This window comes from Colletotrichum costaricense, assembly GCF_030867565.1.
Source record: "Colletotrichum costaricense strain IMI 309622 chromosome Unknown Scaffold_1.1, whole genome shotgun sequence".
NCBI classification, from domain to species: domain Eukaryota; kingdom Fungi; phylum Ascomycota; class Sordariomycetes; order Glomerellales; family Glomerellaceae; genus Colletotrichum; species Colletotrichum costaricense.
The window spans coordinates 2,164,160-2,179,281 of NW_026848230.1; the positions used below are offsets into that span (position 1 = coordinate 2,164,160).

Genomic DNA, 15,122 nt, shown 5'->3' on the forward strand with positions numbered 1-15,122 from the left:
GTTGGGAAGTAGGTAGGCAAAAGATACCGAGAGAGAGCAAGCAACCGAATGAATGACAGTTCCGTGTCCGCCGTACCCCAGTCCACCACTACCCCCCCCCCCCCCCGGACGGCCCCTCAACCCCCGGGATTACAAATCGTCATCCATCTTTCCAACGTGGAGTTTTGTGTGTGTGAGTGAGTGCCCCGATAAGGAAGCTCAAGAACTACTTGTTGATAAGGCCAAGCCAAGAGAGCGCCCCGACTCGCCCGGTGGCTCTCCGCGGTGAGTGAGTGGGTAGGGGGGTACGTATCCATAAGGTCCAGTAGTCCGTATTGGCGGGTGCGGACTTTCTAGACGGTGAACCACACAAAACGGGAAGAAGGAGTGTGGCGGCCAAGCGAGTTCGGACTATCACCGATGCTTTGGTAAGTTGGCGTTTGGCGTCTGGGAGGCTTGGGACAAGGGTCTGGGCTAGCGAGCCGGGTCGACCCCGGCCTTCCACGCGCGGCAAACTACCATTTCTCCCGATCTCCCGAAACTCTGCGTCTGAAAGTTCATGTTTCCCTCAACGTCGCGTGCATGTCACTACAAAGTCTAAAAAGACGCAAATTGAACTCCCATCAAAACCATAAACCTGAACAAAGACAATCTGATTATCGTGAAGCTGTATCTTGCTTCAACATCGAGAGCTCTAACCAGCTAATGTGTAGGAGAGCTTCGATGCTAGACGGCCGTACAAATACAATAAGGAATCGTCATCTCTAACCATCCATTTTTTTCCTGCTCTCCCTCCAAACAATCATGCATGGGCTTCATGACCTCCAGATCCCTCGATCCTCTTTCGCATCCCAAGAACGCCTTGCTTAAATCATACAACGGGGTAACCTCCTGAGACATATGCGTCCGCGTAATCCACAAGTCTCCTGCTTCCTCTCCATCCTCTTAACAAGTCTTCTTACAAGTACGGCATCCACAGCGCATCGCATTGCGCCAAGTTCATGGGGTTGACTGCCTTGGCGACGAGGTCAATGACCGTCTGGTTGGCAGGCAAGTTGCCGACGGGGCTCTGTGCCAGGCTCACGGCCCGCTTGACCACTGAGTCGCTGTTCACTTGCACCGATTCGCGGAGCTGGTTCTCCGTCATTTGCACCGTCCGGTGGGAGCTCGTGAACCAGAAAATCATTTCATCGCGCACGAAGAGCGTAAGGGCGTGCTCCAGCTCGTACTCGGGCTCTGTGAGGCATCGTGCGATGGCCATAAGAGCACAGCTGAAGATGCCCTCTGTCGCCAGTGGGCCCATGAGCGTCTGGAGGTTGGGAGTCAGACGGAATGGCACCGGCTCCGGGTTGTGGAAGAAGGGCTTCGCAGCGCTCATGTACGCCATGAGCTCCGAGCCCCAGATATTTCCAGATCCACGAGCAATGTTGATCTTCTGCGGGTAACGGTTGTGCATGTACAGAATGTACGTCATAAAAGTGAGTGACGCAAGCTGGTATGAGAACTGTCTGCGGAACAGCCAGAACTCGGTAAAGTCGGGGAAGGCCTTCTGGAAGTAGTCCAGGGCCAAGTTTTGTGGCACCCACTTCTCCTGGATGGCATGGAACACCTCCAGACGGGCGGTTGCGCTTTGCTCAGCATGCTTCTGTGAAAAATTGTTAGGTTTTGTCATTCGCTCTCTGATGGGACTACTTACCGAATTCTTCGTGTCAAGTACGCCGCGTAGCTTCTCCATGGTAAATAACACAGGATCGTCCTTGGACATGCCGTGGCGTCTGCAGTGGTCCTCATATACGCTCTGGAGGGTGATGTATGAGGTGTCTTCCTGCACAATGCGGATGTGAGGTGCAAGAGGAACCATCAATGGCAGAGTGAACTGAAGGTCTCGGCGGCGACTCTCCTTTCTTCTACCCAACGTCTGGTTGAGCTGTCTGAAGAGCTGCAGGATACGCTCCTCGCGACGGCAGTGTCTCGCAGCTGGGTGTTGAACAGCCCACGAGTGAATGCTTCCATCGTGACCGCGCATCTGGAGACGACGGTATGAGGCACTGATCGACCGCACCAGATCGACATTGGGCAAGAAGCGCTCAATGCGGATAAAGTCTTGGTTCTTATCCTTGTGCTGCAGGTATTGGCCAGGTATCTCGACATCATCGAACCTCTGGTAACGGAATTCGGAGAGGTGCGGCGAGAATGCCTCCAGCGAGACGCGGGTCGTTCTGCGATCAAGCTTCTCCTCAAACTTGTTGCGCCAACGGCGGAGCTTATGAATGTACTCGTACATGGTCGGTTTGACAGTAACAAAATCGGCCTCGAACGACTTCTTGATGTGAGCTGGAAGAATCGTCTCGGCGAAGCGTGTAATGTTGGTCTCCGTGGCAGAGGGAAGCTTGACGTCCTTGGCGAACGATGAAGGCATGCGGCTGACGTACGCTAGCGCGTCATTAAGCAGAGCAACGATGAGACGGTACGCATCCTCATCGGGCGGACACTTGAAGTGCTTCTGAATCTGGTCCACCATGGTCTCCATAGACAGGGCGAGAAGGGGGAAGGCGGTCTTCAGAGCGCTCATAATCTCCTCGGTGAGTTCCCATGGCGGCTTCTTCTGACCGGCGGTTGACTGGTCTCCGCCAGCAGCTGCGCCATTGGCCTGAGCAGCCGGAGTGCCGTTGGCGTCGTTGCCTTCGGTCTTAACGGAGGCATTCGCGTCGCCGCCGCTAGCAGTACCAGGCCTCGAACCAGAAGCATCCGGCTTGGGAACGCCGTCTTGCTTGGGTTGTTGAGGCGAGGCGCTGGGCTTACCATTGGACACCGTCGATTGGGCACGCTGGCGGGCCTTCTCCTTGGCTTCCTGGTTCTTCTTGATGACAAGCATGTCTTCTCTGTTGGTTCGCAGTTGGAAGTACAGCGCTTGAGGGTACGACCTGGCAATCTTGCTTAGGATCTGGTGGACCCTAGGTGCTTCCTTGTGGCCAAGACCAGTGAGCAACTGAGGAATGTAGGTGATCCAGTACCAGACAGGAGTCTCGCCCTTGAAGTCGTCGAAGCCAGCTGCTATAGAGCCGTTGGCATCGTCCAGACTGAGCAGCCACAAGATGCGAGCAATGAGCTTGCGTGATTTGGCGTTCTTGTAACTTCCGGCGGCTTGCAGGTACGACGTAAGTGCCTGACGGGCCGAGTTGATATCAGTCGGATCCTCCTTGTACTTGCGCTCGTTAAAATAACCCCATTCGGCCCAAGCCTTGGCAGCGGTAATATCGAAGTACAGGGCTGTGCCGTATGCCGAATCGGCCTCTTCCTTCTGCTTGAGTTTCTCGAGGAACATGCCCTTCAGTGTGTAGAATTCGGCTTTCTGGGGCGGGTTGAAGTAGTTCAGATTCGTGTTGTTAATAACGTCCAATCCGCTTGTAAGCTCATCGGGATTCTCATAATGGCACTTAGCCTGCTCTCGTAGCTTGAGGAAGGCTTCTTGGATCTCGATATTCGGGAGTGTGTAGATCCTGCTCAGCTGTGTGATGCAAACCTCCGGCAGGCTGTGCTTGCGAGCGACGTGTGCGAAGCGGTTGATAATCCAGGCAGTCTCATGATATCCACGGTAGGCAAACGAGGCACCACTGGCGTTTTGCCCGCCTCCTTGAGGGAGCAGCTGGAGGTACGTCTGGTTGATGAGGCCAAAGATATGCTGACGCCAGGTTACTAGGTCTTGCCAGGCAGTGATGTCGTCCCAGACGTTGGGCAGACGATCGCGCCATGCACCAAGCAGGAGCTTGAGTTCTCCACTCTTAACATCCAAGTTGGACTGATTGGTGCTAGCCAAGCTGTTGCAGATCACGCTGGCGTCGTGCAGTTCGACCAACTGCTGGAAGTTCTGAAGCAAAGGAATGTGTGCCTTGGTGAGCTGCTTCGGCAGCTGATGCCACTTCCGGATAGAAAGTTGAATGGCTTCGTCGCACGACTTGGCAAAGTCTTGGGGCGTCTCTTGCTTGTTGTAGAACTTGAGAAGCGACATGAAGGCCTGGAAGAAGGCACGTCGAGGCGTCGGAGCGTCCATAACGCCCTTGATAAGGTTGTCGAGCGCCTCACGATGCTCCTGTGTCTGCCACATCTCAGTATTGTTCCTCCAAGCACACTCTAGAAGCAAGTCCTGGAAGTTCTCGTGCTTGGCGAAATCTTGGAGAATCTCCCATTGCTGCAGCTTCTGCGCACACAAGACCCAGTGATCTTCCCACAGAACATATTCTCCTTGAGAGAAGGGGATGACACCCGTTCGAGCCTTGATCTGAGCGGCCTCGTACATCTTCTGGGCCTTGTCCCACATTCCGTTTTGCTCATAGGACAACGCGGCATTTGTCTCCACAAACTGGCACCGCCTACGCCACGTGCCGTAGAACAGGTCGTCTTCTTGTAGAGAAGCATACAGCTCGACAAGTGCATCAAGGTTGCTCTCACGAACAGTTGCGGATTCGATCTCTGGCTTGATGGCCGCATTCTCAAGCTGAACGAGCGCGGTATACCACGCATCGTACGTCTTGGCCTCGTACTTGAGAACATGCGGCGGAATCTTGCAATCAGGCCAAGCCTTGGCCGCACCCTCCAGAAGGGACTGTACCACGTTCGGCCGCTTGTCGATCTGGCGACTGTGGTAGTCCTTAGTGAGGAGAGCTACCATGCCACGCTCGAGATCGGTGCGTTCTTCCTTCATTGTCGCAGACCAGTAGATAGGGAACAAAGCGATCCAAAGCTGATGAGCGAGGGTGTTGTCGACGTGCTGAAGCTGAACAAGAGGCTCGATAAGGTCTCGAACCTTGACCTCGCCAAGCTCGCTCATGAAACGTCGGTGAGCAGTTACTAAGTTGTCAAGCTTGTCATCCGCCATACTGGTGGGCTCTCTGTTGTCCTTGGCATGAATTGAGAAGAGCTGGGTGAGCGGCATTGTCTTGAAGTCTTCCTGATGCAGCTGAATAGGGCTGTTCAGCTCAACCGCACCAAGGAGAAGATGCGATGCTTGTGCCAACCAATAGCTGTCGGCCAGAGTATCCCAGTTCTGAGAGGTCAGAACATAGGCAAGACGTGCGCTGGCAGTCTTTGAAAGACTCTTGTCGAATATAGCCATAAATCGGTTGCGCATGTCTACATCTTGAGCGCGTGTGCCGATTAGGAAAGCATGCTCCATGCGAACAGTCAACTCGGTACGGGTAATCTTGGGATCCTCGTAGATGCGAATGACCAACTCAAGGAACTTCGTCAACATGGTCGAGTCCTGACGATGCTCAAAGGACAACATCTTGTGGAGGACTGCAGTCTTTTCCTTGAGCGTAGGCCAGGTGCCTTCAGAACGGAACACCCAGCCTTCCACCATGTTGAGGATCTCCTCGCACAGAGGGATGTGCATAGATTTCTCTACCAGCGTCGCGAGAACACTGAGGAAAGGTCGTCGGTTGTCACCCAGAACTTCCATTCGCAGTGCAACGACCTGGATAGCCTTGGTCATGAGGGCAGTCGAAACCTCAAGATCGTACGTAGACATTTCTCCCGTTGGAGTGTTTGCATCCTGGGTCCGAGGCTGCCCAGCCTGATGATTGGCGACGGCTGTGTAATGCTGAACATGTTCACGTGCCAACTTGCTCTGCAGAGCCTTCATGAGGACTGGGATATGTTGGTCAATGACGGAGGGCTTGCGGTTACCCAAGGACCACAGAATGTTGACTCCAGATCCATAGTGACCTGCTGCCATAGCCTCGCCCGCAATTGATGACAAAGAGTTGATAATCTCAGAATTTTGTGACTCCGTCTCACCCTCAGCGTCGGCGTCCTCCATCGGCACGTCCTCAGGAACAGCATCGAGCACCCTCTGGATGATTGACTTGAGGTCGCGGTCATCATCGTACTTCTTGTCCGCAAGGTGCAAGCAATCCTGCAACTCAGGATTCTCGCTCTTAAGAACCTTGTCGAGAACTTTCTGGACCGATGGCATGTTCTTGGCAATCCATTCATCTGGCTTGGAGTTCAAGATGATGCGAACAACCTGAAGAGTGTTGATGATGTTTGTGATGAACTTCTCATCAAACTTCTCGTCAGAAGGATCCGCTGCGAGGAAATTCTGCGTCTTATCGCTGGCCAACACAACATCGGTGACATTGGGGTAGAGGTCGATATCCAGATCGCCCCAGTACTGGGGCTGAACTAGGTTGTAAAACAGGCTCATAGCCTTCTTGCACAACTCGGTAGACGTAGGCGGCATGGCGGGGCCGTTTGTAGAAGCATTGTCTCTTGCCTTGGTGGACGGCAATTGGTACCGCTCGTTCAGCTGAGCAATGAATTCGACCAGATACTTGATCATTTTCTGGCGCGCCACAGCCGCAATTTGATAGTCGTTACCGCCCAGACTTTGTCTGACAGTAGGAGGTGACGACATAGGCTGGTCCCCATTGTCCAACTTGCGCTTCTTAGACGTCGGTGACTCGGATATGGAACGCGACACTGCGTCTCCCTTGCCCTCAACACGACGTTGCTCCCAGAGCCAGATGAGCCACATCATGTTGAGAGCGAGCTTCTTCGACTCGTTCGAAGGGTTAGGTGGTGCAGCAACTTTCCTCAGAGACGAGATTATGAGCATAGCGTACTTATCTCTCGACTCATAAAACAAGTCAGGATGCCTGACCAAGAAGTGGAAGATGCTAGTCATTTGCTGCACATTCTGACCTTCATCGGCAAGGATCTTTCTAGGAGCCAGCGCCCAGCCCGCATTACGATCATGAGCCTGTGTTCCCAGTCGCTTGGGCAGAACGGGAGCAATTAGCTCTAGAGCCTGTGTTACCAAGGCTCGTCCCTCATTCTGGTTTGCTCTCAGGAGTGAGAGGTACACCTGCGTGACAATCTTCACCGGCGTCTCATATAGCGCGATGAAGTAGGCGATGACAACGTAGGCGGCGTGCTTGTTGATCACATCGTCCAGTCGGATCAAAGTCCAGCAACTCTTAATGATGTCCTTCCTAGCCTCCTGGAAAATGGTGGAGTGGTACTTGACCAACATCGCTGACAGCTGGAGAACCTCAAACTTGGTGTGGTCGATGCCTGGCTGCAGGAGATCGTCGTTGTCATGTTGGCTGGCATCTTGGTGCAACTTCCATATCTTCGCATTAACAGCGTCGATGATGGTCTTGTCCATAAATCGACCCTTTGTCTGCGGCGGCAGGCTCCAGTTGCGCTGCACGTCCATGGCGACGATCGGGTTGACAATGTAGTGCAGCAAGAAACACTTCATTTTCTGAGTGATGTTCTTCTGAGGGTAGGCGTCAAGGCATCTGAGAACCGTCGTTTTCCAGAACTCTGGCGAATCGCTACTAACGATGTTCTTGTAAATGTAGGCGATCAGAGGCTGCGAGGCACGAAGGTCATCAGTCGTGACTGAATCTACCAGGCTGAAGAGTGACTCGAGGTCTTTGGGGTTGCGTTCCAACGACTTGATGAAGATTGACATCAGCTGGTCTGACGCCTGGCATGCCGGAAGTCTCAAGTTGGGTGCGAGAGTATGGGCCCGCATCTGCTTCTCCAGCTCTTTGCCAACTTGCTTCAACCAGGTCAAGTGCTCCTTCTTCTCTAGCCAAGTGTCTGTTCCAGGTGACAGGGTGAGAGAATAGAGAATGTGAACGGCATTGACGACGGTGACGAGCTTGCTGTCCTTATTTTGCGAAAGCGCGTTGTTGCAGAAGTCAATTAGGGCTTGAACGTTGGAAGACACCGTTTCTCTGAGGGGGCCGCTCTCCGGGTTACGGATCACTTGTGAGATGAAGCGTCCGTACTTGAGATCTTCAAGCTTAGGCAGAATGAAGTTCCAAACCTCGTTGGGGTATCGGTTAATGAACTTATACAACGGTGCTCGGAAGGGACTTTCGTGGGTTCGGCGCAGCTTCTCCTCTAGCTCCAATGCCAGGTCAATGAGACGTTGCTTGAAGCCCTCTGCCTGTGGCGGCAAGAGGTGGAAGATGTTGAAGACGGCAGCGATGACCTTCATGGGGCCATTCTGCTCAAAGAAGGTGAAGGAGAGCTGTTGCAGAGTGCTGGGCTCTGCAAGCACCTTGACGTGATCGAGCAGGCGAGCTCCAATCTCGACCTTGAAGTACGTAGTAAGCAGCTTCAAGAGTCGGCCAAGGTTATCCAAACCATGAGTTGAGAGCTTCTTGGGGTCTTGGAGGCTGGCAAGAACCGGTCTCAAACCACCTTGGAGCAAATCCTTCGGAAGCTTCTGATGGGCCTCCAGGGTATTCTTCAGGGCACTATTGGCCGCGTCGATTGTGGCCTTTGAGTCTGAGTAAAGACACTTGAAGAAAACCGAGACGATCTTGGAACGTGTAGGGTGGCTGCCTTGCTTGAGCGGCGCGAACTCTTCGAAACTGGTGGCGGTGCTAAGGATATTGATGCAGGCAACCCTGAGATTGACGATGTATTCGTGCGTCCTGAATTCTCCTGGCTTATTCGCCAGAGACTCATCGCTCGCATCAGCCAAAGCCAAAGACTCCATGAGTAATCTGGTCAAGTTGTCGTCGAAGGTGACCCATTCCTTCCGCAAAGTCATGTGGTAAGTCATCGCATCAATGTAGCCGATCTGGATGGGGAACGGCAGGGCACGAAGGGGCTTCGAGTAGATTGGCTGAAGGAATCGCTCCTTGTAGGGTTCAATCAGCTCCCACACGGCACAACCAGCAGCCTTAGCGATAAGTTCGAGGGATCGCTTCGCAGTCTCGCGAACATGGCGATTCATATGCGCCAACTCCGTATTGAACTGCATGCAAATTTGGGCGAGGCGGGACCTCTGTTGCGGCGGCTGACCAGGGTTTTGCTGCGGCATGGCATCCTCCTTCTTGATGTTCTTCGTGATTTTTTGCAGCAACGTCTCCAAGGTGACCTGAGCAGATCTTCTAGTCTTCTCAGGAAGATCTTGGGGCATGTCCTTGATGACGTACATTAGAGAGCGAATGAATTCGATCTGCTTGCTCGCAACCCATTGGTCACCTAGGTCAAGCTCATTGAGAAGGAAATTGATGCCGAGCGAGCCACCAGTCTTGGTAAACCACTCTTCTTCGTAGCAGCCATGGCAGAATGTGGTGCTCAAGTTATTGAAGAGAGGCAGCCTAGCAACACTCTGCTCGTTGCCCAAGATTGTGGTGGCGGAGTCGTACACCTCCCGGATCGCGCGCTGCGCAGACTCTCGCACTTCTGGGTGATCCGACGCCAACGATTCCACAATAGCATCAGAGAGCACCCGGGTATCGATAAAGAGTGGGCCTTCTCCAGCGTTGGGATCGAATGGACTGTACGTTCGCTTGACGTCGACCAAAGCTCGGCCGACCTCAATGATTGTGAAGTGTTTGCAGAGATTCATGAGGAATGCCTGCGCTTCTTCCTTGAAATCAGGCAAAGACTCGGCAAACATGACAGCCTTCAGCAAACGCTTGAGAAGGTCGTCTTGCTCGTCCTTTTTAGGAATAGATCGTTCTCTGTCATGTGTTGTGAAAACAGAGAAGTCAAAGTCGATTCTTCTGGCGGCTAGATCTTGAGCTTGGAGGCGCAGAAGTCTAGGCATGTCGTCGGGCAAGTTCTCGAAGCCGATCCGCATCTTCAGCTGAGACTTGATGAAGTGGAATGACTGCTTCTTGTAGTAACCATCATACTGCCGCGCCTGGTTGCCCTTGCCCGCCTTTGGCTGTTCCATCAATTTCCTGATGGCGAAATCAACGCCAGTCTCCGCAGGGAAAGCCCTATCCTTCTTGGAGCCGATTAGGCGAAGATCAAAGCTTGTCGGGTCATCGGCGTAGTCCTTGTAGTTCAGGGGTTGCGCGTCAGTCATGAACTTTCGGTTCCGACCTCCAAGCTTTCCTAGAATGCGCATCGTGGTGTGAGCGTGAAAGTGGCTGTAGGGATGTGGTTTGAGATGGTCGAACAGTGCCGTCATCAACTCATCAATAACCGGGGCCATGATGGGATCCAGGTAGTCCGCAGTGAGGTTATCGACACAGAGCTCCAGCGTCCGCAATCCTTGGCCAACCAGATCGGTATTGGCGCGCAACGCGACGACTAGTGGTCGCATCAGGAAGCTGAGATGAGGCAACAAGTTACTCAGACGTGCCGGCACCGTCAAGCACAGCTCCACGTAAAGGTCACGCTCGGCAGGTTTCCTTGCTGCCATGAGCAGGTTGTTGAGCACATCCAGCAACATTTCAAGTAATGGCAGAATCTGCTTATAGAGATGTTCAAACTTGCCGCCACCAATGCTTCGGAACAACGATCTCAGAAGTAGGAAGTAGTTCATGGGCTCCTCAGCCTTTGTCGACAATTCAATGGACTTGGTAACAATGTCCACGACGTGAGGAAGCAGGACCTGTTCGTTTTGGTTGGCGAAGAGCGTGACTGCCATAAATGCCAGCTTGAACAGTCTCAACAGAATTGACGACTTCTTGACGTCCGCTGAGCCAACTTGGTCGATTCTCTCCATCAAGAAGCGCAGCAACATGCCGCAAAAGCTTGGCGAGGTGGCTTCGCTCGCGAGGAAGAATTGAGGGATGTGGAGCAGTCCCGTGTGCTCAAAGATCATGTCGTAGAGATGGGGGATCTCTTGCTGGAAAACTTCATGGAACGTCGCCGGGTCAATGCAGTGGAAGACTGTCGCAAAGGTCTCCAGGAGTTCCTTCTCCTCCTTACTGCTAGATACCATGTAGAAGTTGGCCATGTACTCTACGGGCGACATGTACTGGGACTCAGTTGCCGGCTTCTCAATTTCGTAGTAGCGGAAAACGTAGGCGCCCTCTCTGAACAGCTTCACGATGACGTTGACCTCCTCTGCTGTGAAACCATAGGCAACATCCTGCCAGTGTTGAGGGGCATTCTGTACGTCGATCACGTTGTTGACATTGCAGGTTCTGAGCTGATAGAAAGTGTTCTTCAGCCCATTCATCAGGTTCTTAAACAGGAATTTGTTGTCAACAACGGGATCTGCGCCTCTGTCTCTTGGATTTGACGTCTTGATCGGCATAGCAGTGAAGATGTCGGTCTCATCCCAGTCAGGCGGGTGGTCCTTGTCCGCAAGGTAGCTATCCTGGGTTCCGTCAGCGGCTTGCTGGGCGTAGAGTTTCGAGAGCTTCACTGCGTTGGGATATTGTCTATTCATTGCCACGAACTTGTCGCCAATAGCGTTCAGGATCATGATCAGATAGTGCCGCGCGTCGACCTTGTTAGGCATCTTGGCGATGCATTCTGCCATATTGAGGAGGAGTTTTGCACTCATGGTCTGGAAACTCGTGCCTGGGAAGTTGTCCTGGAGATTCTTGGTGTAAACCTCGACCGTCTTGCGAATTTGCTCAGGTGTGAGACTATCCCTGACGTGATGGATGAGATCGGCGAGCATACTATACGCCAACGGTCTCATAGTCTCGTATACCGTAAGGCCATCGCCGATCAGCGTCTTCTCGTCCAGGAGCTCGTCAATCTTTGGCAAGAAGATCTTGCGGAAGTTGAAGTTGATGATATGCCTAATAGCAACAAGCAGCTCCTTGCGCGCACTCGACTTTTCCCTGGGACAGTCCTGCAAGAGTCGAACCACAATCTCAGGAAGTGTCGGTAAGAAATCCGTCAATTGCTGAGAGTATTGACGCAAGAGGTAAGCCAAAAAGCTCATCGTCTTGACCTGGGCTGTGATGAACTCGCCGAAAGCAGCCCGGTTCTTAATCAACGGGCTGACTCCCGTAAAGATCTGTCCCCTGGCCTTGGCATCGGCATGGGCCTGCTTCTGCGCGCTCGCCTGTAGGCAAAGGAACCCCTTGATGAGAGGAACGAAAGCTTTGACGTTGGATGCGACGGTATTTCGATAGACCTGGAAGACGGAAACTACAATGATAGGGCATTCCGAGAGGACTTTGAAAGACTGCATGCCCTTTAGCAGTAGCCGATTCTGCTGTTGGGGATCCGGGCCGAGATCTGTGACCGACGCTACAGGGGAGCCCGGTCTAGGCGACTGGAAGTTCGTCTGGGAGCTGCCCGGCGTTGATGGTGCGCCAGAGTTTGATGCCGTCGAGAGTGACGTGTTGTCCAGCTGTTCCCGCACGACCTTTTCCATCTGTTCGAAGAGCTCCTGGATTAGGTTGAGGAACGCCTGCACCTTGCCCTGCAGGACTTTGTGTTGGTGACGCATGACATCCGAGATGATCTTGACGCATAGTGTCGCATTCTCTTCGTTATCCGTACGGACCAGCTGCATCAGCAGATCGACGACCTCTTCCGCGTACGGTTCGAAGGGTTCGGTCGGGGATGGTGTCGCTGGCAATCGGTTGAGAACCTCGAGGATACACGTCCGCAGTTTCTGACATCCATTATCAGCAGGCGCACTCATCTAAATCGATGCGGGAATGCCTCACCTGCTCCGGGGAGTTGCTCTGGAAGATGCATGGTCCTCTCAGGATTGTGAGGAAGATCGGTACCATTCGCTTCAGGAAAGGGGGGTATATGGTTCCATTGGTGTAGTGATCTAAGCTGTCGCGTAAGGTAGTCGCCGCCTCTAACCTGACTCTCGAGTCTGTACCACACACATATTAGCAGGGTCCTGACGAAAGGTGATGCGCCTCCACCACGGCGGGGTTCCGGGTTCGAGGGATTGATCGCATCGCATTTGCACGAGGGGTTCATTCCGTACCCGTGTCCGGACTGCTAAGTCGCTTGACGACATCGTCAATTGTGGTGCCCGACATGGCGGCGTCAATGGCCCTCGGGGGACGCGTGAATCGTTCCCATGCGTGGGAGGGGAGGGAATCGTGGATGACTTCGTGTCGCAGCGAGGCTGATGGATCGAGGTTGCGGACGAGAGCACGCGTTGGAGTTGGAGGGGTATCTCTTTAATCGATGGAAAGGGAAAAAAGGGCCGCTGCAGGTGTAAAATGTGAATAGAAAGACCAAAAGGTAATTTTACAATTACGGGTTGTCTTCGCGTGTGCCTTGGTAATCGGGGTGCCCCAGTCGTTCCCAATCGCTCAAGGTCGCGCGGCTTGATTAAATGGATTTGATGGCCCAGGCTTGACGTGAGCTCTCAAATTTCCAAAGGCAGTCGCGAAGCTGGGGGAACCAGCCGCCAAATCATTTGGCGCTAGGCATCTGAAGAATATTGATCCGTGGCTCAGACTCCATACAAAGATCCACCCGGAGCGCTCGCCGGGCCGCTTCTGGGGGCAGGGGTGCTTACCTAGAGCGCCTTATCTTGTCTGGGGAGCGATAAGAGCTCCGGCCGCCGGTGAATCGTGGTCCGGAGGCGGGCCGGGATTCCACTTCATTCTTCGGTCACCTTTGTTCAACTTTACATCGTTGTTTGCCTACCTCAGTTTTCTTTCACGCTCACCAAAAGCTTCTTTCGCAGATACGTCATTCTTTCAGGTTTGTGTAAAGCCCACAAAGAGAGGCGCATACAACGGTTTTACCTGTTGGCATTTCTTGAAAGTTGTCAATCCATTCCAACCAGGCAGACGGATATTCAAAAGTTTGGATAGAGAGACATGAGTGAGTCACAAGTCAAATTTGAGATCCCAGAGTAGTATATAGAAGATAGACTCTCCCGCGTTGGATTCGCCCCGAAAGCTGTTCAATTTCGGCACGACAACTCTCATCTAACCAACTGCAAAACCTCACGAAGTTATTGCCACAACAACACACAACCTCCTATCAGACACCAATACAACACGTTTAAAATGAGTGGACCACACACAGCCTTCTTCTATGGTAAGTCCTGGAGCTTTGGTTTTTTGATTACTGATTGACATGAGCTAACATTATCGACAGGCACTCTGGTCAGTTCTTCATCATCACCACCCTCCCCAAACTTCAAAGGAGCTCTCGATTCACTAACACTTGGCCCCTAGATGGAGCCCAAGGTCTTCTTCACAGTCGTCCAAGGCAACGGCAACCCGCCTCAGGCAATCAAGGACCTCTACACATTCACCCCCGCCCTCCTGCACGACCACACCCGTCACCGGGTCCAGCTCGCCGACTACCCGGGCATGATCCCCGAAGCTCGCGGCTCCGTCCTTGGCATCTACGCGACGGGCCTCACGGACGCCAACGTCCTCAAGCTCGACTTTTTCGAGGGCTCCGAGTACGAGAAGAAGATGGTCACCGTCAAGGTCCGCAGCGGCGGCGGTGCCAGTGCTGGTGCCGGTGGTGGTACGGAGCAGAAGGAAGAGGACAAGCAGGCCATGGCTTACATCTACAAGCGCCCGGAGAACCTGGAGCGCGTGGAGTGGTCGTTTGAGGAGTTCCGCAAGGACAAGATGCACGTCTGGACGCGCGAGAGCTACGTCTTTGAAGGTGAGACAAGCGACTCATCCCGGCTTCAATCTGTCTATGGGGGGCGGGCTGGCTCGGCTGGCCTAGGGGAGGGCTCAGTTCCGACGTGTTGGACTACACTTTCCACTAACATCGGTAAAATCGCATCTAGGCTGCGACGATTATGCAGAGTTTGGGAGGGTCGAGAAGGAAGATGCAAACGGTCACGAGGAGAAGGACGATGTTGCCAAGTAGAGCGGGTGCTTAGCCCCAGGACTTGGGTCAGCATACTTCTGTTTTTTCTTGCTCTTCTTCTACGCATGGCGGCAAACGGCATTATTTGATGGGCTCTCAAGACAGGCAGGCAGCCGACGCAGGTCTGCAACTGGGCCGATAGGGCGGTGTGAGGTGGACATGTCAGCGCCGGCTCACGGCATTGGAGAGAGTTGAGCCGCCGCCGCCCACACATGGCAGACGGGCAATTACGATGTGACGGATAGATGAAACCAGGACGCGATATCAGCAAATAGAGAAGACGACGTCTTGCTAACCAGCCATGCTCCGTGAATGAGTCAATGACTGCCGCCAGCCTTGGCGCACAGAGCTGCAGAGCTTGAGTACGCATGCCTTCCCCCGTGCTGTGATGTGATGCTGTCGTGGCTGTCGTCGTCGTCCTATGGCCAAGTTTGGGCGGCAATGCAACCATTCAAAGCGGGGGAAGTCCTCAATCCGAGGGGCAGCCTTGATGATATTATCAACGCCCATCATAAGTGCACTAATACTCGCTGACCGCAACACAGCTTCTGAGTGGTCCACGCTTATGCAAGCTTGCTGAGTGGCCATGC

At 53.4% G+C, this 15,122-nt stretch overlaps 2 protein-coding genes across 2 annotated transcripts; one reads left to right on the forward strand and one right to left on the reverse strand.

The window, feature by feature from the left end:
• Positions 1-937: 937 nt before the first annotated feature.
• CCOS01_00777 (FAT domain-containing protein) lies at positions 938-12,857 on the reverse strand (the record flags this gene model as incomplete). Its single annotated transcript, XM_060448974.1, has 4 exons — positions 938-1,624; positions 1,676-12,331; positions 12,387-12,544; positions 12,662-12,857. Coding segments are annotated over 4 exons (11,697 nt in total), but the record flags the coding sequence as incomplete, so codon positions are not given.
• An 846-nt stretch (positions 12,858-13,703) lies between these two features.
• Positions 13,704-14,532, forward strand: CCOS01_00778 (AIG2-like family protein; the record flags this gene model as incomplete). The annotated part of the gene is made up of 4 exons (XM_060448975.1): positions 13,704-13,734; positions 13,795-13,802; positions 13,875-14,319; positions 14,450-14,532. 4 exons carry the CDS (start codon positions 13,704-13,706, stop codon positions 14,530-14,532), a joined length of 567 nt encoding a protein of 188 aa, XP_060320413.1.
• Positions 14,533-15,122: the final 590 nt, after the last annotated feature.